General features: G+C 39.0%; 1 protein-coding gene across 4 annotated transcripts in view; it reads right to left on the bottom strand.

The window, feature by feature from the left end:
• NSMCE2 (NSE2/MMS21 homolog, SMC5-SMC6 complex SUMO ligase) overlaps nucleotides 1-26,219 on the bottom strand; it is a 127,873-nt gene that overhangs the window by 42,249 nt on the left and 59,405 nt on the right. For 3 of the 4 annotated variants that reach the window (XR_002434876.1, XM_021385765.1, XM_021385767.1), the window contains one exon: nucleotides 26,006-26,159. Coding sequence is in view for 3 of the 4 variants with exons in the window: in XM_021385765.1 (XP_021241440.1) it covers nucleotides 26,006-26,159 (154 nt within the window). In the remaining variant the exon portion in view is untranslated. Of the gene's footprint in view, nucleotides 1-9,563; nucleotides 12,138-26,005; nucleotides 26,160-26,219 lie in introns of those variants that run through there. The other variant, XM_021385766.1, reaches the window with a different exon arrangement.

Raw genomic sequence — 26,219 nt, 5'->3', positions numbered from 1 at the left:
TGTGTTGATTTGTTTGTCTTTCGACTACGAAGAATCAAACAAGCCAGTCTGCTGTCTCATTTTCCCCCATTAGTGTAACAGTTATTCCTTTATGCTGGTTTGCCTTAGATGATGCAGTGAACTCTACAGAAACTGAACGCTAAAAACAAAATCTGGGTCAACAATTGCGTATGAAAGTCAACATCAAAGGCACATAGTACTGCATAATGAAATGGAACACTGCTGCTCTGATTTAATGCCCCTATCATAGACCAAGCAGTTGGCTTTTGTAAAAATTGTCCAGAATGAGTAAATATTTTATATCATCTACATTTTTACAAATACAGTTATAGCAGGGGTAACATGTAATGTCAGGGTTAAACGTAATGCTTGGAATTAATCTAAATTTGAAGGACCTTGAGAAAAAACTGCTTTTGGCTGGTGAACTACTAAAACCAGAAGACAAAGATGGATACCAGAGGGTAGGTTAACTCTCAACATTTGAGTACAGATCTTGAAATAAAATCCCCAACAGCAGAAAAATATGTCCTTTAGACCTTTCTATTAAACAGCAATTAGCTGCCTTTCTGGTATTCCACAATGTCATGTAAATCTTGCCAGCTTACACAGGATGCTACAGAAAGTCCTGAAAAGCAGATGTGGCTCTGAACATGCTTGTATTAAATTCATTAGAAAGTGACTATCAACTAAAGCTAACCACAAGGTAAGAGAGTTTTGGTGAAAAATGTAAAAGCCTCTGATTTCACATTTTGAGAAAACTGTCCGGGATCTGTTCATCTTTCTCCATGATTTCCTGATGAGTTGCTGCGGGAAAGGAACTTAGAATCATAGACTCATAGAATTGCTCAGGTTGGAAAAGACATTCAAGATCATCCAAACTTCTGTGAATACAAAATAAGTCTCATCACAGTAGATGCCTCAAATTTCAAAGGCGGGTTGTGCAGGTGAGGCTCCATCACCACCAGTTTCTCTTACTACCCCAGCAAGGGACTGGAGGTGTTCAAGACATCTAATATTGCAGACTGAGGACGCAGGAGACAGGCCTCGCCAGAAGGGAATGCCTCAGGGCAGTCTTAGTGTTCTTGAATCTGGAAGTGCCATTCTATCAGCTTAATATGGCTAGGCAAACAAGAACAACAGAGTGCAAGTCAACGGTTGGATGTCATTTCAGAACAACAACTAGTCCGTGTTCTCTCAGCAATTATTTTCAAAATTTTCAATACATAGAAAATTTTATTTTAATCTGTTCAACAAATAAAAACCCTACTTCTGGCTGTTTTTGCTATTTCTGTCAAGCACACTGACAAAAGATGGCACTTAAGGCACAGGGAAACTCCAGTTATCAAATGAACCATAAATAAAAAATGTTACACACGTTTCTATGAAGCTTGGATCTGTGCAGACTCCACAGTGTTTTCCAAAATTTGCAGTAAATCTCAAAACAAAGCCATTTCTCTCAAAGGCACATGTATCTAGGAGGGGGAACAATTGTTTACGAGGGTGGACAGCGATAGGACAAGGGGGAATGTTTTTAAACTGAGACAGGGAAGATTTAGGTTAGATATTAGGAGGAAGTTTTTCACTCAGAGGGTGGTGACGCACTGGAACAGGTTGCCCAGAGAGGTTGTGGATGCCCCATCCCTGGAGGCATTCAAGGCCAGACTGGACGTGGCTCTGGGCAGCCTGGTCTAGTGGTTGGCGACCCTGCACTCAGCAGGGGGGTTGAAACTCGATGATCTTTGAGGTCCTTTTCAACCCAGGCCATTCTATGATTCTATGACCTAGTTCTTGTGTTGGTGGCATGGCTCAAGGAGGAGTTGAGTGGCCTGGGCCACCTTTGCATTCCACTGGGTTTTGCTGCTTATAGGACCCCCAAACCACCTCAAGGCAGCTGGACAATTGTGCTTCTCAGATGAATCAGAAATTAATGTACTGTACAATCTTGTACAATCAGTACATGTTGAATAATAAAATAGATGTATATAGAAACATCTGATCAGGTGGTTAACACAGAATGAGGTAACTGAGAAGCACAGCATAGAAGATAATAGCTTCTAAAATGAGATTTGAAAATAGCAGAGAACAAAGAAGAAATAATTTCTACAGAAGCAAAGAAGATATGACATTCATAGGGTTATAATGGACTCTGATGCTGAACTTCGGATCACAGGTGAAATATTCATGCATTGCTGGGTATTTTTTCCTCCTTTCTCGTCTTCCCAGGCCAGCCAGGATCTTCCATAATTAATTTACCTAATTTGAATGCTCAGCATAACCACTAGCATGCTTTTCAATGCTTCTATAACATAGCTGCCATCTGGATATTAAATGCCTGCAATATAAACTGTCACTTACCAAAACCGTTTTTCAGGTATAAAATAAAACACAACATGTTCCAAGAATAACTTTTTTAAGCAAGAGACAAATTATTTAGTTACATTCATATCATGTCAAAACTAAGAAATTTTAGAAAGCTAAAAAGATGAAATAAATAATAACACGTCCTCTCAGTAGCCTAAGTCTCCCCAGTCTTTACTCAGTGCAAACGTATGAGAACATACATCAGAGAAAGAACAAAGTTGCAGAAATTGAATTCAAATGAGTTACAATATCTGATAATATTACAGAAACTCCATAACGGTGGAGAAAGTTCTTTTTTTCATGTGGGATATGTTAGAGATAGAGACACTGCAGCCAACATAAAATGCTTTGTTTGCTCGTTTTAACAAAATCCTTCAATAGCGCAGACTGAGCACTGTGCTGGATTTTAGCTTTGCTGATGTCAAACTGAAAAGCATTCAGAGTCTTATACAGGTGAAAAAAACGTACTCTGCAATTTCTAATGGGAACAAACACATTTTGAATTGTCCATGCTGCAGTTCTGAAGATATTTTTGTGGTTTTTGCTTCTTGCAACACTCAAATGCAAAAATTTACACAGACTTAAACAGCACATTGAGAGACAGCGCTTCTTTCTCTGTGCATCGCAACAGTTAGCCTTTGAGCACCTGTTTGAATGCGTTTTGGAACTTAGTTCTCCAACAACCCAGCAGAACAAAACCCTTACAAACACAGATGTTGAGACTGTCTAAACTCGGACAATACAAGCCATTCTGTGATTCCAGGCAGCCCAGGAAAGCAGATGGCCTTTTTCAGAGGGCAAAGGAGGTGAAGTGAGGAAGAAAAGTTGAATGAATAGTAGTTCAGCCTTCGGTTGGTCCTAATGCAGTGATTCCTAAGCTTTTCCTATCATAATCCCACTTCTAGGATTACAACCCCATTTTCACTGCAACTTTTGATACTGTACATGTTTCAGAATCATAGCTCTTAATAGCAATCTTGAAGTTTTTATAAAATTATATAAAGTTCATTAATAACTCCAAAGTACTGTACACATAAGAAATGAAAAACAGAACCCAAAGCTCAGCTCCCACTTGCACCATTTGTTTAGTGAAGTTCCCCTTGAATTCTACCAGTGTAAACAAAGTGGGTGATGAGGCTTTGCATCTCTTATATAAATAGAAAATATTCTCTGTACCGTTACATAAAATTCATTTTGCAAAAGACTTTTTCTAAACCTTTGATACTATTTTACTTGTTTCCTTGCCTAATTAGCTTTTAATCAAATGTAGATGTTTTCCCTGACCTGTTTTCAAAGCTAACTAATCCCTAAATCCCCCAGTTATGCAATCTTGAAGGATTAAACATTTGTCATGAAGGAGTCTGGATTTGTTTAGACTGAATAAATTTCAGTGCTCTAAATACAGTTCATTGATTAAATTACATTCATAGAATGCTGGCTCTTGTCACGGGGAGTCTGCCAAAGTAGCTCTATTTAGATGTATGTGATATAAGCTTCTGCTCCTCGTTAAGCCTACAAATCGTTTAAATGTGGTGCATCCTGGAAGAGAATTAGGTTCTTTTTATAAAAACTTTCTTCATCCCTGCATAAGTTTAACAATTATATAATACATATATTGTAGAACCCGAATGCCAACCTGGTCCAAGCAGCATGGTATTGGGCAAAATGACAATCTCTTCTCCAAAGCACACCATCTAAAAGGCAAGACAAACCAGGTGGAGGAGACAAACAAGTGGGTTGGTCTGGGGGTGGTAGCAAAGACAGGGTAACAAATAATAGGATGCACAGGTTTCGCAGCCAATGGGGAAGAACAATCCCAACACACCATCTGCCCACCCATAATTAGATTAGAGTTCTCTCCATGCAGTACAGCAGAGCAGTTTTGAAGAGACACGTGGAGGAGGACAGGACTTTGTCCTGAAGCTTCTCCTATGCTTAGTAAGGTGTCATGAGGGCAAGGATGAAGATGCTTAAGAAGTGGAAGATTGAGACCAGCAAAAAGGCAGCTATCAAGCATGTAATGAGATAACATTTAGCCCACAGAAAGGACTAAATGGTCATAAAGGTGTACTCAGTTTGTTTAGGTTTTGCTAACATAGTCACAGTCTTAAAAAACGGTCTTCACAGTGGTTTAAGCTAACCAGTTTTCTTTCTTGTTTACAATGGACTGAGAACTGCTATTTCCATTTTCAGTGTCTTAGCTGACAGGGTATAACCTCAACCTGTTGGCATGGAACAGTCACTTCATACTTCTTAGAATGCACTGAGATCATCTGCAGTGAAATGAAGACATCTTTATTGGAAGTGTGAACACTAAGCGAGTGATGTAAAAAGAACTGAAAATGCATAATTGAAGTGCCTATATATATCGCTCACATTCTTTGTGAAGCAACCAGAGGACTTCAGGGTTATACAAGAACCTCTAAATGAGGAAGTTGAGATTTTTTTTTTAATTATTTTTTTTTTCCTTAGGCACAATGATCCTTGCTTGGGGTTCTGTCTGTTCTTCCAAAACAGTATGTCTGCCTCTCAGAACAGGAAACCAGAATACATAAACTGCTGCTTTCACCTGCTCCAGAGACTTCTGCTTTAAACAGCTGAAGTAGGATAGGCATTTACAATTTACTTTCAACCTTTCTAAGCCTGCAGATCTAGAACTTACTCAGTGGATTTAGATTTGTGCCCTTCAATTCTGAAATGAAAAACTTAAAATTTCACTTTCAATTGATTCTGATAAGTCACGCTATTGCATGAGCAGGCACCAGGGATTAAACAGTCGTGAAATTCAGGTTTAGCAAAAAGAGTTATAGCACTGCAAAGTATCTACCAAATATAAAGATGCAAAAATTCTAACTTCTATTATGACATTTTCTGTAAATACTGTCTTCTACAAGATTACATGGTCCTTTCTGGAAATGCAAGTAATTTTCAGTTTCTGCTAAGACAGGAAAAACAGCTCACTGAACTTGAGGCTTCAAGATTGCAAAATTCTGTAAGGATAAGCCAGCTTTTAAAAAGAAATTCAGACTGTACTTGCTCACATTATGGGTGGATATCTTGAATGGCTGCACTGAATGACTGCAACCATTATCCTGTAGTAAGCAACAGATAACATTGCTTCAGAACAGGTACAGACAGCAGTAGATCTGCTGTATTTAAGACCAAATCTGCGGGAAATTCACAGCTGCCAGAGACAGCTGTGTACTTGTGTCTGCAGCATCGCAAAGCCAAAATACTGATCACGGATTAAAAATATCCTAGTGAAAATGAATGCAGAAAAATAAGAATACTCTTGAAAATAAAGAAAATGGAGAAAAAGAAAATAAGGGGTGCCTTAGGTAAAGAGAAGCACTTCCAAGGCCATCTGAGGCCTTAGAAATAACAGGAACTCTCCTAGCACATGGGCCTCATGCTGGGCAGCCTCACCACACAACCTCTAAACAGCTGCAGATCAGAACACAGCTTAATCAAAATGAATTACAAAGAAAACCATACAAATATAACTGGTGGTGAGCAGGAAGTTTTAACAAAACCTAATTCAAGGAAAATTAGTTCATAGAAGTAAATCAACAACACAAGTTTAACAAAAGTAGCAGCAAAGGGATTTTTTGTGTCTCATTTTTTTAACTTTTCTGAATCCACTGTTTTCTTTCCTAAACTAGCCCAGTCACAATACACTAACAAAGCAGTCTGATTTATTTACTATGCAGACTAGACAGCATTTACTGTAGGCTTTAAAGCAGTTAAAAGACTTGCTCAATTATCAGCTGAATTAGCAGAAATCACCCAGAACACACCTTAGAGAATCACAGAATAAGAAACACCTCCTGTTGTTCCTACTTCAACAGCAGGCAAGGTTTAAGAGCAAGGTTATAGGACTTGTCATTGGTTACCTCCCAATGTGCTCCCCGCAGATGCATGACCCTGCATGTATCTGGTGAAACAGCACAGGGACAGTGGGCATCCAGACCCTTGGGGAAGTCAAACCAGAGTGCACATCTGGAGGGGGCTCTGGTGCCAGGCTGTTGCTCAAGCCAAGAATCTTCTTTGCAAGATGTTCTCAAGCATGAGATCTGGTTAGATGGCACTGCCACATGACAGCAGAACTGCAGAATGCCATCCATCAGCCACTGACCAGAAAAGGAGAGACTGCAAGGCTGTCAATGAGGACATGAGCTATAGGCGCTGCAAGGAGTGCGAGACGGGGCTCAAACCAGTAAAGCCCATGGTGGGAATGCAGCTTGACAGCAGTAGGATGTGTGGAGTTATGGAGGAGAATGCACACAGACTATGTAACAGGGTCGAATAAACAGGGTACCTCAAAAACATTTGTAAAAGGGCTAAATTCCTGTTTACATTGACCACACTGATAAATACAAAAGACACAACTTTTAAGAATAACAGTGCTGAGCCAAATCCAGCAGCGGTACTGAGTTGAAGCCTAGATCATATATTTTGCATACTTAAATGTTTCTGTACAAACTTTGATTAGTTAATAATATGTTCAAATTCAATAACAAAACCAAACATTTACAGAACATTCGGGGAAGTTTACTGTACAGTAGGAATGGCATCTGCCTCAGTTCTGATGACCTGCATAAAATCTCAGCACTTTTTATAATGGTGTGAAGGGCTTGCTGCAGCACATACTTCCTATAATGTCTCATACAACCAAATCCAAGCAGTATGCAAGGTTTTCAAGATTAAATTGTAGTGCTACATATATGAAACATCCCTTATTAAATAATTATTGTTTATGAATTAATTTCCATGAGGGAATTGCATTATGGTGTTACAACACTACCATCAATTTGAATAGAACTGTCTAGAAAATAAGCAGAACAGAATGCATCATTTCAAGCTAGATCTTTTTTCAAGTCTTTGGTTGTTTATTTTATAAGAGAATGACTTTAAACCACCTTCCTCCTGAAGACTGTTTTTCTATTTTAAGCCTTAAACAATTTGTCTCATGAACCACCTGAAAAAAAGTGTTGAGAAACAGTTCAAAAACATCCTTTTATTATAATTCCTGGAAAAAATGTGACAGTCATTACCCATGATGAAACTTCTGTATTTAGAAAGATTTAATTTAAATATTATGTTGATCTCCCCTTCTCCCTCCCATGCTGAACAATCGGAATTCATTATGCTGCCTATTATAGATCAAATGCCATTATTTCAAGTTATAATGAAGATGGCATATAAAACGAATTAGAATGGAAAATATCACCTGTTAAAATTGAAATGTTAAGTTTCATGAAAAACTTCCATACCCTTTATATCTGGATGAGATCTGCATTAGCAAACACTGACTATATACTGCACCACCTTGTCGATGATCCACTCTCAGAGATTCACTGACCCAAAGAGACATTATCAGGGGTTATATTACTCAGCCACACGTCTTAATGAGAAACTTTCTCATTCCTGTACCCACAGTCACCGATGGGTTGGCTCACAGGCACACCTTCCTATGCATCATGCAGGCTGCTCAATGGATCGTGCAGATGGTCGGAGCACACCACTGCAGAGAAGGCAGGGAATGCTGTAGTGCCTTACGTTTCAACATGGAGATGTTGCGTACTTTATGCAACTGCTTCTAAGGAGGTTAAGGAGCTGTAATTAGCATACATCATCTCTCTGTCAGTGGAGCTAATCAGGCTGAAAAATCCCAAGCGTCTCCACTCCTCAGCAGCCTTGCTTCTTGCTTAGGAATTTTCAAGCTCTTTCTTGCTAATTGCTTACTCTGCCTTCAGACTTGCTGGCACCATCAGAAGCTTCCTTCTTGGGTGGAAACGGGGGAGATGCTCTGTCTGGATGAGACCTTTCCTCCCAGCTGGGAATTTCATTTCAGCTATGGACTCTTCAGAAGACATCTGTTGATATTAGCAATACAGACCACTGACAAGCTTGTGCTATATATTCAATTTAATTCTCACTGGATCTGGGGGGAAATTCTTGACCTTCATCTATAATGAAAGATCAACAGGAGTTTGGAAGCAAAGTATTCTAGGTGTCACGGCTGCCAGCACAGCCACAGCTCAGGATCATGGCATCCAAATGATGATTACACGCAGCAGAGGTTACGTGATCTGCTGGGAGCTGCGGTCATTATGAGTTCAGATCTACTCACATCTGATCGGCTCAGACCACAGAACTTGCAGCTTGGGATCAGCGCTGGCAGCCTCAAGCTTTCTTCACTGAGAGCATCTCCCAGTCAGCCCTGAGTCTCTGAGCACACACTCAGCACAATGTGGACAATGGGGAAGGCTGCAGCTGAGGATGGACTTACCACTTACTATTCAGTTATCTTGAACAAGCTTTAGACAAACTTCAGAATCTATACCCCATTTGCTTTTACCTGCTCAGATCTAAATGTGATGTTTGCAGTCCTTTGAGCCACAGATGACCTAAGACTCAACTTTTTTAAGAAACCATCTAGCTGCTCTTTCACAGACTTGACACAGCAAGTTTCTGTCAGGCTTCTTTCTAACTGGCTTTCCTAGGATGGATAGTAAAACATTCTTAACTGCAGCCCTAGCCTTTTTAGCTTGCTCTCTCTGGTTACTGGATACTGTCTTCATCAATTTTTCACTGAAGTTATTTTGAAGAGTACATAACAGTTTCACATTATGAAGTAAGAGGGTATTTGTAGCAGAGTGCTTCATGTTATTAAAATTCAAACCCCAAAATAAGTCTGTATGTAGTGAATGAGAACAAAATAAACTGTAAAAGCCAAGAACTAAGTCATAATTACTTTTTATATTTGTTCCCATATTAATATGATTTTTTTGTTGCCTTGTATTAATTTGTTCAAACAAATCATTTAGAAATCAGGGATTCATGAGCTTATGTCACAAAGATTTAAAAACAACAACAACAACAAAATGAGACAATAAATGATTTTGTTGTGTTGATGTCAGAAGTATGATATGTAATTTGATACCAGAACATACATACTTCCAAGGTCTGCCTCTCAGTATCAAAAATTGTTATTTTTTTTAATAGTTAACTGTATTGCCACTGTAAATGCAAACCCTAAGCAGATCTAGATATCATAAGATTAATGAAAATATAGTGAACAAAAAGCTTCTGAACTAGAAAACAGTTTAAAATGTTCGGGACAAGATCTGCTACGTAGAAGTAGGGCACTGCACTATATCCTCATTCAGTTTTTAACTTAAAAAACAAAAAAACAAACCAGCAATCTCCCTTCTTTATTGAAAGGTCATTGTAATGCAATAGGACACAGTAAGCAGTTGTGAAATTAAGCCCTCCAGAACCTGGTTGCAACTTTGGAATGTGACCATTGTTGTGCAATGGAGTTTGTCACCATCATATGAAAAAGCCATTGGGAAATAAATCTTTTGTTTACCTGCTCATCACAGATAACCATCAACTGATTCACATTCTGTAGTGTTTTACTAAGGTCTAAGACAATACCTGAACTGAAAACATCATGACCTTTTTCTTTAAACAACATTGTTCAAGCAATTTTGGTTTAATTTTCATACATCCTACATACAGAATGTTCTTTTCTTTTTTTCTTTTGTTCCTCTTTGAAGAGAAGGTATGTCAATAGGTTCACTTCTCAGTTCCTGCTACCTATTTTTATCAGCTTGAAAATACAGTAACAATGCTGTGTTAGATACCCAGTATCACATTAATCACGCTGACGTCTCAGGCAGGGGCTTGACCTCTGCTCAGAAGGAACAAGCAATAAAAGCAAATTAACCCACATGCAGAGACATCTTTAAACTCAGAAGTATTAGCACACTGTTCTAATTATGCTTGTCATTCTCCGGAATTTTGAAGAATCTGAGGGCATATGTACATAGCCAGGTGTAAACAGAGCTCCTTCACCCATTCCCTTGGGTGAACAGATGGAGACTGCTGCTGATTCAGAATTTGTACAGCCACATTTGCATGGCACTGTGCTGGCTAGATGTAAAGACAAGGCAGGCAGAGGAACTCAATGTGTCTATACATGCCTGCAGACACTCACACTGATCTGCAGACTTTCCCTGACATACAGAGGGCAAGGTAATAAAGATGATAACCAAGCTTCTCGGTCAAGGAACCAGAGTGAAATGGGATTGGCGTCTTTTCCCAGCTAACTACAGATAGGACGAGATGTAATGGCCTCAAGTTGCATCAGGGGAGGTTCAGGTTGGATTTTAGGAAAACCTTCTTCTTCAAAAGAGTGGTGAAGCATTGGCACAGGCTGCCCAGGGAGGTGGTAGTGTCGCTGTCCCTGGAGGTGTTCAAGAAACGTGGAGATCTGGCACTGAGGGACATGGGTTAGTGAGCCTGGTGGTGATGAGTTGGCAGCTGCACTAGATGACTTTTTAGCAGTCTTTTCCAACTTTAACGATTCCATGATTCTGTGATACTCCAGGTTTATGTAGAAACCAAAGACATGGTTCATAAATGATTCCTTAGATTCCTAAATGGAGATTTCTGGACTTTGTAATGTGCAGCACTGATGCAAGAACCTAACTTTCAGCATCCTGAATTTCTCAACTGACAGTTAGCTAACTAGATCTGAAATATACAAGCTAGGTACACCTTAGAATAGGAGTTTCTAATGTGCATACTGAATTGCATTTCTCCTTGCTCCCATCTCCTTTGGTGGCTTAATTTCTCTAAGAGTAAGGAATTTCATGACTGGAAGATCTTTTATCTCCAGTTAATCTCAGGGAAATTTGTCCACTCATAACTGCCACCATTAGTACAAAAGCCTTGCCATAAATTTTAGGAAGTGTGGAAAAACAAAAAACAGAAGCAGTGACATCTGCTAGACTAATGGCTTTTGAAAAAGAATTGGGCAGCTGTTTAGAAATGTGCAATTTAACATACAGTCTGTTTTTCTCAAATGTGACAGTGATTAACAGTCAGTCCAATGATGCTGCTGGATCTTGTATGACTATGCATCTGAGTCAGCCTCAGACACACCACAGTAAAAAGCACTATATTTTAGATTAAAGGTTCTTAAGACAACCTCACTCACTAAGGTTGGTTCTACAGAGACACAGTTACAAAACCAGCAGAACAAAGAACATTTTTTTCTTGCCATCTATATCTCATACAAATACTACATTTTATGTCAAATTTTCTTAAAAATTAATTAGTAATCTTCACTAAGCAATAAGGAATTATACTGTAGGCATCCGTCTCTTATATGTGAGTAAGAGTTCTTCGGTTTAGATATACCTGATAAGATCAGTTTGAAGGGTGGGAAAAAAAAAACCTTCATTCTGCAGTTGAAGGCAGTGCTGGAACTTGATATATCCACTAAACACAATTTGTTAGTGCTTTGTTAGTCACTTTTCCATTGATATCTTATAGTCATGTTGGTTCCTATGCCGTACTTCAAACACACTTGAAGACCCAGGAGAATGCAGTAAGATGGACATCCTCGCAGCCTGTAGAGGTTGAGTGGGTACAATCATTGAGTGGTACAATTTTTTTCAGCAGTGTGTATATGACTCACAGCTTTAAATAACATGGTTTATTTGTTCTGTCACTTGAAAATATGAAAGAAAATCATCTTGAATTCTTCATTTCAACAAAAAGTTATTTGAGAACTGAAAGTTTTCATCTGTCATTTTAAGATCCACATGTAAGAGGACACTGGTTTCACTTCAGTACTGTACTTCTTACATATTTATGGAAAACAGTTAAAATTCCACAATAAAGTTCATATTCAGTGATAGGCTATCCTGCTCCTGTGAGCCTGACCTTGAGCTCAACACATCATCATCTTCTGTTACGTCCTAAAGAGAAAGATTCCACGTCAGTGCCCTGCCCATACACTGTGTTGACAATTGTGAATGCGTACACAAAAACACACACACGTTAGGGGAATAAATTGGTACAGCTTAACAGAGACATCACTTACACAGTGTGTATAGAGGTGCCCAAGAGATATCCTGCCTTAGGCAGCTTCAATCTTTCTGATGATCCTCAGAGCAGAAAAAACCTCCTACACAGTCTTTTAAAAGTCACAGTCTTACTCCTAACATAAAGTCTCGTGTCTATATTCTGCATAACACGTCTGGAGGTGTGGCTGAGGTACTGCCTATTCAGTTGCTTTGAAGAGATTGCTAAAGAGCATATACCATGAGTAACTACTGAAACCATTTTAATAACAGTGATTTGGGGGTCACCGTCAAAAAGGTAACAGAAAAAAAAAAAACCAAAATCATGTCCCTCTTTACATTGTTCGACATAACACAATCTTTTTTTTACTCTACGAAAATAACATGGTATCATTTCAGGTAAAATTGTTAGTCAACTTACAGAAAACATCTTTAACCTTATTTTACTTGAATTTACTGAACAATTTAAACTCTTAAAGAATTCTCTTCAGCGCAGTTTATTCACAAATCTGCGTTAAAATAATGTAGAACAGTGCTCATCAGAACAATACATAGGATGAACTGTTAAACTTAATTAATCATTATTCTCTCTTGAGTCATCGCAATGAGATTTTTTTTATAGGGAAATCACTGCAAGAGATATTTTTGAAGTTGCTGCTCTAACAGATTAGACAGAGAAAAGCCTTTAGCTTATAAAGATCCTGCAGCAGCATGCATTATTAAACGTACAGACAAACATACCGAGCAGTCTCCACTTTCATCATCTGCGGTTCAAGGAAGAGGCAGATAGCAAGCTTTTAAACCATATGCAGATGTTTTGAACTTACTTCACTGATATTTTCATTTGCTTTCTGGTAACTCCTCCAAACACAGGCAGAGTGTTACATGTGAAAGCATTACACTTCTCTACAATGAATTTCTTCCTCTTCAAAAGCCATGCTAATGGTTTTAATATGTAAAAAGGAAATATGGAAAATATTGAAGGACGTTTATTTTTTTTAATCTGCTGTTCTAAGAAGTGACTTGTAGTTAGAAATGACATTTAGCTGGAAACAAAATTTTAGCATACTGAGGAGTGATATTCGGCCCTGCCGGTGTATTTCAGGATATCATCACATGGTTGCCTCAGCAAATTGCTTTTGGTTTCAGCCCTCTCTCATTACCTCTTCCCGTCTGACTGAAATCAGGTGATCTTTCCAAGGCATTCCCACAGGCAGCCAGCGAGCTACTCGCTGGCAGACACCAAGCACCATATTTAGGGTGTGCCTTTTATATACAGAGGCCAATAGGAACACAGTTGCCTCGTTTTGTCTGCCCCGTATTGCCAACTGACTTCCCATCATAAAGCCTCTGCCAACCAAAGAGAACGCCTTCTCAAGCACAGGCTTAGTATTCTATTCTGATCTCACATATGCTCTGCTGAAAATGTAAATAAATAAAAAAAAACGTTAACATGTTTAAAATCTGTGTTACATAATCTGGATAAAGTGTAATTAACTTTTAGCATCCATGCAATCATTTGTTATTGCGGCTAAAAAATAATTCTCAGAACCCAGCTCTTCCAGAATCTCCAAGAAAAATACTCTCTGTTTCACCATTTTCTGATTCATTCGACTTTGGAAGCAAAATAAACACATTGCTGTGTTTAATATTGTTGCACAAGAGAATTCACAAGAATGAAATGTGTTCAAAGTTCCTAGAAAAAAATGTAGCAACGCAGGCTGCCAACTTGTTCAATGTCAAGCTCTAGGCAGTATAGCAGGACTAGCAGTAAATGACTCATAGTGAGTCACACTTTAGCTATTTTTGCTTTTAAAGTAATGCCAGGCGCTGTGTTAATATTCAACCCAGAGTAAATTTAGCAATGCAAGAAAACAAGTGTTTCCATGGCTGCTCCCTCACAATGTTTATGGTATATACACAGCCATTAGGCACAGGAATTAAGCCAAATGAAGAATATGGAAATGTTCCTCTTTCATTTACGACTAAATTTTGCTACACTGGGCTTCATGACTCACCCAGCTACTAGTTTTTCCAACTCTAAGGAAAATGTAAAGCAACAGCAAGCAAACCATCAATGGTACTGATAGCGGTCAACAGTCACTGCTTTCCCCTAAATGACCGCCTGAGCCGTGTACACAGCTGACCTGGAGCGTATCGGTGTATCAGCAACTCTGTAGTCAAACGCAAATGCAAATGAACCAGTTTGAAGACAATTACACTGCAGCTGTTTTTTCAGGGCAAAACAAGACGGGTCTCACTAGTGAAACTGAATCCATCAGTCGTGGGTAACGAGTGATAGGACACTGAGGAGAAGCGGGCATGGAGGAAGCTGCAGAGGAGATGGAGCCTTTGTGGCATCATGTGAAAAGGGAAAGCTCTGCTGAAAAACCAGGAAGGAGGCAGATTCAGGCTGGGGAGCAGCTGGGTAAAATGAGGGAAGTGGTAAAGAGTACAACAGAGCTGGAACGTATCTGCCCGTGACACAGCCGTGATGTGACAAGAGCCACATGCAGGCACACACGCTGCAGCTATCTGCACAGCGCTGTTGTTTAGGTGAGCAGGTATTTGTGGAATTGTGGAGCGTGAGCCCAACTATGCAGACAGCTGACGTGCCACAACAAAACTGCGCTGGAGAGCAGGAAGGGAGAATTTATCTGTGTTGCAGGTGAGGGAATAATGGTGCTGCAGCAAAGGTTAGGTGAATACTTCTGCCCACACTAATAACAGAGCTGCCAAATGATTACGTATGATTGCTTGTTAAACTTTTTTTGTTCCCATTTTAATACAGTGATTTATTCATTAGCCTTAAATTGCAGTAATTACTATTTTTACTGTACAGGCTGATAAAGCAATCAGGCAGCTTTTACATTTTTCCCCTCAAAGAAAACTCTCGTTAGCTTTTCTGTATAAAGTCTTTCATGCTACGATACGCAGGGTTTTATTTTTCCTGTTTTCCTATCTGACTATAAACTAGCTACTTAATTTGGACTGGAAGTTTATAGATAGATTCTGACGAACCACGTTCCTGGAAAGATTTCTTTTGATTCCATGAAGTCTTGAGTTGACCCATAAACTTTCAAACAGGGAGGAGGGAGAATACTTAAGTCTGGATCAAATCCAAAGAAGTGAAGCAAACTACAGACACCAAAGTTCAAAATGATGAAAAATCCTGTTCAGTGGCCCCCTAGGCCCAGAAGCATCTACATCTGCTAAGTCCCTCTCAGGCTCTCCAGGGATCTGAAATTTGGACTTCTGCTCTTGCCTAGAGCTTCCCCAGTAACGAGGAATACAGCTTTGCCCTGCAACTTCTCTAGCTCTTGAGAGCAGGCACAGCTCCACCCAAGTGGACAAAGAGAAGGCAACAATGGAGATGCAGTAAACCCAACCTCCTGCTCCTTGCTGAGTGAGTCAACTATTGGAGAGCTCAGTCATGCACTCTTGGTCTTGCTTGCCCCCTTACTCTCCCAGCTACACACTCTGCAAACTCTGCTTCAACCAAAGGGTTGAAGAGTGCCCTCTGCAGACTACCCTAAAGCCAAGGGGTTGCTTAAAAGCATCTGAGCAACTCTATGATGTCAGATGTAAGGCCCGTCCCATCCAGCAGTCTTACTCTGATGATGAATAATAGCAAATACCTATAGAAGGCACGAGGCTGGGAAAGCCTACAGCAGTGTTTTCCTGGTATCCTTGCCAAGCCGCCTGTAATTTCGTCAGGGACAGTTGGAGGATCCAGAGGAGCCGAAAGTGACATCTTCAAATTTAACAGCCGATGAGTGAATTTTCTAACGTGCTTATTTGTGAAATTATTTGCTTTACTTCCTGGGTAAAGGCTGCAGACACAATGCTATTAGACAAAACAAGCACTCCCACCGCCGCTCCACTAACTGCTTTGTCGTTAGGTGACTCTTCTCTCCCTCGTGAGGTATTTTTGGTGACTGCTGGAACACCTGTTAAGCAACTTGCCTTTAATCCTGCAATCATTCATAGCAAGCCCGGTAACACAACAAATCTGCATCCATATTTCAGATGCTAAGACATGATAAACCTATCCACACTTGTAAAGTCAGATGGTGTGTTTCAAATGAGAGCTCGTAACAGCTGAAAGGTGACAACTTAAGCCTCTCCTCGGTTGTGAGTGACTGTCTGAATGCTCCGAGCCAGTTACAGAGTAAGTGTAAATGCCACCAAAGACATTCGACTTCTTTGACTTTGTGCTAATGGTGACTGAAAGCAGTGTATCATAGGTTACCCCTACACAACTACCACTTTAGCTCCCAGACAACATCATAATTGTTTGAGCACCTGCAATTCCCCAAACCACAGATTAGAGTCATGGTTCACTTCCCCTCCATCTACAATGTATATGCACTCAGTCTCAGAGTCAAAGCTCTTAATTCTCTCCCTTTGTGTTACTTTATACTTGGCACGCTTTTAGCTATCATGTGCAATACTGTGATTGACATACAGATGTAAAGTGCATTATGCTGACAGAATAGATTCCTCACTGAACAAAGTTGTTCACATAAATATACTCTCCTCGTGGGAGCCGAGGCACTTCGCTCAGGGCTCTGGCAGCCAGCCTGAGGTCCACAAGCATAAAAGATGGGTTTTGCAATCCTTTTGTGCTTCCCCAGTTCTCTTCAGCTAAATTTGTTTAACACATTTAGGGTAGCGTAAAGAAGATCTCCAGTAAGTTTAACGGAATAAAATTCAAGATGGAAAGAAGTTATGCTTTTCATGAGGTACTGATGTCTAAGCTTAAGGAAATGAAACAATAAGGTTACCAAAAATTACAGTAAGTGGCCAATACATGTGAACTTCTGATAAAGAATTAAAGGATGTTTATTCATCTTCCTGCACGTTACTAATTCGCATGTTACGGTATGTTTCAAGTATAAATCAGGGAAATTCCACCGACTTCAGAAGCTACATAGATGCTTAAGAAACAAAGATCTAGTTCAACCTGCAGCTCTTCTGAAGAAGACACCAAAGAGCTACTTGGCAAATAGTTTCACAAACCATAAAAACACCAAGTGTTTTCTTTTCTCTGAACTGGAGGACTCTGAAGTTACTATGCATGTGATATGCAATGATGGATTATTATTTAGTCAGCATTATCTCAGATCTACTTCCCTGTTCTTCCTCAAATGCTTTTTGTGCTGGCACTCAATCCAAATGCTTTACTTGGGAGAATTCCTGTAGTAGAATTGCTTTTGATCTCTGCGCATACTGATTAAAATGAACACATAGGAAAGGTAAAGGAAACTACTCTCTCTTCATGAGTAAGACAAATGTTCAATAAGCATAATAAATGAGTAAATAATATAAAGTTCCCTAAGTTTTAATCTCCACTGAGCATCATTTTTCTCCTCCTTAATCAACATCCTAACTACCAAAAGAGAACATCTCCACTCAAAAATCTTACAACCAAGATGCTTTTTTCGATTTTTCTTTGCCTCCATCTCCTTGGGTTGTTCTTTACTTTCCTTCCCTTGATCACACTTGAAGTTTATGCTGTAAGCTCATGGCACAAGAAAGGAATTCTTCCACTCTCTATCTTTGAAATTTGTCCGAATGACATACAAAAGACAAAATGGCAAGAAAAATTGTAGTGAGATGACAGAGGCAGTTTTGCATTTTCATTGCTCAGATTTTTACAATAAAAATAATATGTGCTATTACACCATGAAAGAAGTGAAATTGCTGATCTTTTATTACGGGAAATCAGATTTTCCATAGAGTATAATTCATCTATTGAAGTTTTCAGAATTCTGTGGGCACTTTGACATCAATTTCTATGCTTCTTACTCATCTGTAATTTATAAAATATTTCTGATGAACTCACTTATGGTCACAAGACATAAGCTTTTAAAAGTTTCCATGCTGCACGAATGGATTATGATGCAGTCAAGAAATACAGGAACTGACTGAATGAAACGAGACACCACTGAGGGAGAAGATCTATATAAGCTAGGGTGCAGTGCTGGCACAAGAACAAACGAGCACAAATTTCACCGGAGATTTGCCTTCCCTGAATATTTCTCACCATCTGAGCAAAGTTTGCAGGTTCTTCATCGCTTTTCCAGCAGAAGTAGAGGAGAAAAATGGAGATGATGTGATTGACTGTGTTTTGTTAGATGATGTGATTGACTGCAACATCGAGAGAACGGAATCAGCACCCAGAAGCTCCCTCCCTTCCTGACCTGTGTTCTTACAAACAGTAAAAATGCCATGCTGGTAGCCATCAATGTGCTCACTTAAAAGAGAATTATCCCATGACAGTAACAATAAATTACCCAAACATAGTATTATCCCTAAGTGTATAATAATAATAATAAAAATCATTTCTATGCAACACTCCATTTCCTTTCTAGATTTTACATACTCAGTGCTGATCTGAAAGCTGATCTGATCTGAAAGCAAGAGATATCTTGCAGAAACTTTTGAAATGCAATGAAACATAGATCTTTTAAAAGTATGTTTACAGATCAGATGAGAGACACAGAAAGAGATCAAAAGAGTTTACCCTTAAGTGTTCACTGATTGGAAGGGCAGATATTTTTTATAAGAAAGGCCTACATCTGATGCTCCTGCTGATGTAGATACCCTCCTCAGCTGAGTGCTTTTACCATAGGGCTAAAGGGCCAGTGTTTTGACACTGTATTCCCTTCTGCAGTTGTTTCCATCTTTACATCATATATTTAAATGCACACTGAACACAGAGAGGGGGAGTCTGATTCCAGAGCCAATAGGTCAATCACATACTAGGCCCACCATCAGTTCAGGTCTGATTCTAAACTGCTGAGGCTGAAACCCTTGTCTCCTACACTCTGGGTTACCCCTAGTGGAGAAGGGCTTTTTCAGGGGCGTGGTGATTCTTCTTCCATTTTAACTGCAAATTCCACTTCAGACCTCTCAGTGCCAAAGCAATAAACTACCGCAGAAAGTTTTAATTTTGATAAATCCCATTGCAAAGACAACCTTCTTATCAAAGAATCCTGCACCAGATCCATTGGCAACTGTTGCTCTCCATGAATCTGTTAACACTTTTGCTGTTTATGGAAACTTCTGTTTGCTATACTATCAACATAGTTAATTTTTGACTTGGAAAAAGTGCCACAGATTGCATGAGAGGGGTCTTGACAGCATCGTTCACTCTCAAATTGGTCTTTTTTTGCATACTGTCAAGGATACCAATATTTGATGGTAATTTTGAAGTCTGGATATTCATCGTAGGTACTGTATAACTGCCACTGCTGTAGTGCTCGGGCATCTTGTTTCTCTAGCTTGTTTCTCTTTCCAATAGCTCAGTGAAACAGAAGATTTGTATATCAGACATAATCATCAGCACTCTAACTCATTCCATTTCCTTCCCAGGCCCTGGACTCCCAATCCTTCCTGAACAAGCCACCTAGTTCCTTCCAGAAAATATCCTGACAGGAGAGTCTCTGTCTTCACTCTCTCTTCACTCAGGGCACCCCTCTAACCCTACCCAAAAGTCAGGTCTCATTCACACAAATGCCTCTACACATCTTCATGTCACTCCTCAGGGGCTGCAATTTGCTCCCTCAGCATCGTGCCACGAAAAAATTACTCTGGCAGGCTAAAACACAATTATGTTATTACTTCCAGCTCTTTGAACTGAAAAATCAGAAAAAATAATAATGATGATTTAGTGCCGCAGGAGAGCCACATGACAAAGGATGGCGACTGAATGCTTTGCAGAGTGGCTACTTTGCTCCGTGAGGCACCAGCCCTGAGCAACATGGATCTGAGCCTATCCATGCTCATTACTCTCCTTGAGTAGCCCACAAACACAATACATACTTTGCTGAATTTCAGACACAGGTGTAATGTTCAGACTCACAAAGATTCTAGACACATAAATCTCAGTGAAAACTATGCTGCTTTGAACCTAAATGGCTTGAACTCATATGAAGACTGTAAGAAAGCAAAGAACTAAACTGAGGTCTCCTGAACTGCAAGCTACCTTCCTAAGTCCTAGATCAGTTTTCATTTCTTTACTAGATAAAGGGCTGTCTATAAGGAGCTTTACATAAATGACAAGTGCATATCCCACACACAGCACTGAACTGTCATAACACCAATCCCACCCTCAGCCAGAATTTTCAACTTTTGCGCTGCAGTTGTTTCACCATAATTAGTAAAGGGATCTTAAATGATTATTCTCTATTAACAATACAAATAAAAAATAAATTAACCTTATTTTTTAGTTGATCTTCTGCCAATACATGTAAGAATAAAGACGAAAAGGAAAGTACAGAGGTGAAAAATTACTTGTACGAGTAACTTTTACTCAAGTTTCTGTTTACTTATTCATTTACACAAGTGACTATTCACTCAAGTTTCACCTCTGTTACATGGTGAGGAAAAAAATTAACCTTCCTACCTCAGTATGATGTTGTGAGGATTATTTGAATGAAATTATCATGCATTATATTACACAGTGTCATGCCGCAGCTTGTTTTCTTATCCTACTAAAAGCATATAGAGGACTTTTAGTTTTCCCTAAAATCTCTAGAAAGACTGTTTTAGGAATTTCAAGAGAATTCCTTTCACAGTATTATCCTTTTTTCTCTCCCAAACTGAAGGAAAAGTAACATTTTTCACATCATTTTCTTTCAGCGAATTCGTGGTTTTAAAATATATGCATCGTGCATAATGGTGTCTACTTCAACATTAAACATTGAAATCTTCTCCTTTGGAAATATCTGCTATCGGTAATGACTATGAACCTATCCTAGCAGAATGTTAAATCATGACACATACTTTTTCCTTAGGAAATTTCTGAGATTCTGTTTCCTCAATAGACAGGGCACAGAAGAGCACTACAACCACATTGTTGCTACCTTCCAAACGACATTACTGGTTTCCTATGACAAAACAGCTGCCAAAACCAATACTTTGTCTCAGAGCGATTTGTTTCCTAAAAAAAAGTATTCTTACACTTGCCAAATTCACTCCTTAAATTGCTTGGCATAGCCAGCATTATTGTCATTCACCCAAATCTTAGCACATTCTACAAAACAACTGCTAATGAAGTATGCATCTGTCGGGCGTTTGTGCAGAAGGTGGATATCAGGGGTTCCAAAGTGCACGTTGTCAGCTACTATAAAAGGGCTATGAAACCTGTCCCACTTTGTGCACTGAATGTGAAACTAAATAACCTTCAGCAAACACTACAGTGGCAGCTAGGGTCACAGGAGTAAAGATTACAGCTTCTGATTAGTTCTTTTCACAGGGTATCAGAAACTTAAACTGATACATACAGATTAAAGACAGCACTTACTTTCATTTTGTGAAGGCAAAATTCTCATACTCTGTGCCAGAAGATGCCTTTGATATGTATACTGGCATGAAATAAAAAGACTTGCTAACGCAACATTAAACACAAGGGGGGATTTTAAATTTACAAAAAGATACTAATGCAAAGTTACAATTCCTACAGTAATCATGACTTAGTTCCTATAAGTTCAGTCCTGTAAAGTTCTGCTCTGTGGTTATGCTCCAAGAAGGAAGTGAAACATGCCAGCAATTTCACCCTTTCACCCATTTCAAAGGATACATTCATGCAATTTAGCTTCAGGAATTTGCTTAAACGTTTCAATTAATCAAAAGTAGATCACTAGGCATTTTGCAGATCTGGGACCCTTACATGTAAGGAGAGCATCAGTCACGTAAGGTTAAGGTCAGGAAAAAATTCTGTAGAAACCACGCATGCCGTCATTTTGAATTTTTCTGATCTTACCAGATTTAGCGAATATGCTTACAAGTGCTCAATTATTTGGAAAAGATAATGTAGACACAAGAAATGGTTAAACAACAAAAACAAAAAACCCTCAACACTTCTAATTTATTCCTTACAATCTGATCAGCTTTAAGTAGAAGAATGAAACTGTTTTCCCTTAAAAATCAGAAGTGGGCATTTAGGCATGTAACACAGCTCTGGAAAGAGACTTCAGAGAAATCACTTGCTGTTCACATAAGCCTGTCTGACAGTGTTTTGACACATACCATCAGAGGTGGGGATTTTGCATCATTTCGCACAAATTCCAGCTAAAGTAGCTGCACAATAAAGGCTCGCAGATTGCCTGCAAACTGTCTGAAAGATGAGCAGAACAGAAACTGCTCTAAGGCATGGTATCATCTGCTGCTGCTGGAGTTTAAAGCTGAAGTCTCCTCTCTGCAGAATCGCCTAGAGACGAGCACAGTCTGAAGGTGATGCAGTGCCTTTCTCCTCCCTGGGACTTAGAGCTGCCTCCCACAGCACGTGTCACTGCTCAGGTGGCAGGTAACAACCAGGCAGTTCCCTTCCCCTTTCATTTACTGTGGCAGCAAATATCAAGAATCTCAAGAACAAGACGGAAAATGTACTAGCTCTCTTTTCTGTTAAAGCAAGGTTATATTTAACTGCTTCACACTCCACACTGTACCTAAAATCCTCATGCCAAGTTAATTTCTAAGTAACAAGATGACGTGAGAACATAACATGTCCCTGTTCAGCTATTCCAGAATACAAATGTTAAACCCTGCATAAAAGACATGCAGGGATTAATGGTAACCCATCATGGGAGGTAAATCATTTTTGTACCTACCCCTTCTGCCCCTGTGAGGTGGAAAAGGCTGGGACAAAGGAAAACTTCACAAAAGTTCCTCTGAGAAAACTTGGCTGCAATTCTGATATTCCATCTGAGCTGGCAATAAAACCAAATCCCAGGAAAGAGGAAAAACTGGACCGTACTGTATTTCTGCCCGTAGTGCTTTAAATGGGTCAGGGATTATCCATGAAGTTGAGCCCAAATCTGGAAAACTTCAACTTGAAACAAAAATGTTGAACAGGTAGCTGTTAGTGAATATATTGATATACATAGCTCACAAGAAGTAGTTTTAAAGCGTGTCCCAGAGTTTGCAGACACATTAGAATAAATTATATGATGAGATCTGTATATGTGAACCCTTGTAAGGGTTATGAAGGCACAGCTCATTAAGGAGGATCTAAGAAGCACGCACATGACCTGACTTTAGCATGGCTGCTGAATATTTAACAGGGTGACCTTAATGTTCTCTTTACAAAAAAAATAAAATAAAATAAAACAAAAACCATCATGTACACAGGGGTGCTATAAGGCAAATCAGCAGTTTATTGAAACTAGCCAGCGTTACAGATTTCAAAGCTCTTCAGCTGGTATTGCAGTGCAGACATTCCTGCCTCCGAGCTCACCCAGCACAGTAACACTGCCTTCTACTTGGCATAGGTGGTATTTTAGATAACACTGACAGTGTTCTATTACACATATCAGCATACTGATTTACTATGTAAAGTCCAACAGTGAGGCTTTTTGTACTAGATGGAGATCACAAGTCAGTTCAGCCTCTCACAAAGGTGTTAAGATCAGTGGCCCCGATCCTTTAAGAATGTGAATATCTGTAATTTTTAAGTTTGTGAATAGCCAATTCTTTGTTGAGAGTTTTGGGCCTTTTTAAAGGCTAGTCATGAATGGGGAAAGCTCACAAAAGGAGGGAGAAAGGAGGAGAGTAATTATAAGAAGATCACATTACTACATGAAATAGAGAAACCAGGCAGTCTTACTGCTCCCAGGACACTACCTCATATAGAAGCAAATTTATACATTTAAACATAAGCAGACTCCATTGATCTTCAGTTACCCATTATTACTCAAGAATGTCTGTAAGCCTTCCTGGTTAAAGAGCATTTTCAAGGAAAGCGACTTTACAGTAGATGAACAGATTATTCAGGCAGAAGAGACAACACTGAATGCATGTTTAAGGCAGTACAATCGTGCTTGCTTTGAGAAATTTAACTCCTTTCTATTTGCAGACTTGAGGTAGTATTTAGTTTACCATTTCAAGAGAGGGTGGGCAGAACCAGACTGTTTACTTGAATCAAAGATCATTATTTAGAACACAAAAACTTTGTATCACATCCAAGACTTTGTGAAAGTCAACTATTTCCCATTCAACCTTTTGAATCCCATTAAAGGCTGCAATGGAAGCAAATCTGATAGTTTTACCTTATCAAAACCACTATGAGTCCTGCTAACCCTAAGCTGACCCAGCTGATCAGTAATCTGTGTACTAAACATAGTTCATGCAATACTGAACATTGGTTCATGCAATATCTTCAGGCATATCCTGATGGCCACTGTCTGATCTCTATGCACAACCGAAACAGAAGTCCAAGTTGCTAATAAGACAGATTTGGATTTCAGGCAGTAGTAGTATAATGATGTCCTCATTTCTTTTATTTCTTTTTTTTTTTTTTTAAGAATAACTCTTACTGTGCTTATTTAATTTTTCAACAGGTCTGCCAGTTACAGCTCCATCACATAGCCTGAACTGACTATATTACTGGGACACACACCCCCTCCTCAGGCAATTACAGACTGGAAAGTAAATCCGAAGTCAGTTATCAAGATTTTATCTTCTCAGTTACAAACACCTGGAAATTAGGAATTACAACATAATGGCAGGGCAGTAATAATTGCATGGTTATGTAGGGAGTGAAAATTACACTTTTTTTGTGGTCTGCAACTTGGTACGTTCATTCTTAGAGTAGTGCCAAGATTTCTATTAAACTCAGACATCAGTGCTAATACTCAAATTCAAAATCTGAAAAACCATAAAGATGGGAAACAAATATATGAAGCCCTCAAGCTCTAGTCCTAGCGAGTCCTGAGATATCAGATCTAAAATTCACCTTGTCAAGAATGTCCTCACACTTCGTAAATCTCTATAGGGAAGTAATCCAAAGTCCAGTGAAGTCAGTGGGAAAATTCTTTCCGCTAGTTTCAGCGGGTTTTGCACTGGCTTCCAAAAAAAAATGCAAGGAGAGCTACAGGAGAGAATCCAGAATATCAGTTTCCAATGAAATAAATCATTAATCTACAACTCCTGAAGTTCCTGAGATACCAGTTTATGTTGAAATCAAAATGTGGTGTAGGAGGGAATAGGTACAGGGGTCAAGGGACAGTAAGCAGAATAATATGATTTCAAAACATAACCACGATTGGTGAAGAACAGCACAAATAGTGTTAGAGCCCATGATTTCCCAGTAACAGTAATCTGAGTGATTTTTAATAGCTGCTATTTGTGCAGGGCAATAAAAGTATACTACTTTGTTCTGTTGCATAAACACCAGAACTTTTAATTCTCCAACATTTCTTGTAACTCAAGTACAAATGACTTAAAATTTTAACACTTGATGAAACAACAAGAATTAAGAAAAACAGATTTTAATATGTTGCAGCATTACATGGTGTGTGCATAGAAGTTGTAAACCTGAGAAAACACACAGTAAGCATTTTCCAACAATACAGTTCTACGATTAAAGCAAAGGTCTTAGAGTTGCAACACATCCGAGTTGTGAAACAGGAGCAATTTGTTTAAGTGACAAAAGAAAACAGCTTACCTAATCTTTTTAGAAGATCTTATCAATTAAAGAAAAGTCCCTGTCTTCAGATGAAAAAGCCCACCTTACAAAAGGGGATGTGAAACAAGATTCCCATGGTACTTGTATCCAAGCAAGGCAGGAACTGCAAGAGTCTAAAACCACCCAGGTAGCTACATCAGCTTTCTGCTACACAGATATCAGTTTAAGTAAGTTTTGAATTCGGAACACTCACCTCAGCTTCAGCCACAACTGGCAGATCTATATGTTAAGATATTTAGTACATATGTCACCATTTAACAAATAATCTTTAAAAAAATAAATGACTTACATTGTTTTTTCATGTCTTTAAGTTGATCCTTAAAATACATATATTTTTCATTTTTTTCCAAATCTGAGTCACTGTTCATGCTCTCCAATGCAGTAAATTTTTCTTTTACTAGGGATTTTAGATCTGGTATCTTTTCTGGTTTGTCTTGTTTTATCTGTAAGGAACAAGGGATAGAATGCTGTTATTCATTGTGACACATATGGCAATATAAAAA

Source organism: Numida meleagris, chromosome 2 (genome assembly GCF_002078875.1).
Source record: "Numida meleagris isolate 19003 breed g44 Domestic line chromosome 2, NumMel1.0, whole genome shotgun sequence".
NCBI lineage: Eukaryota > Metazoa > Chordata > Aves > Galliformes > Numididae > Numida > Numida meleagris.
The sequence above is the reverse complement of the archived record's forward strand: the minus strand, read 5'-3'. Positions and strand labels throughout refer to the sequence as shown.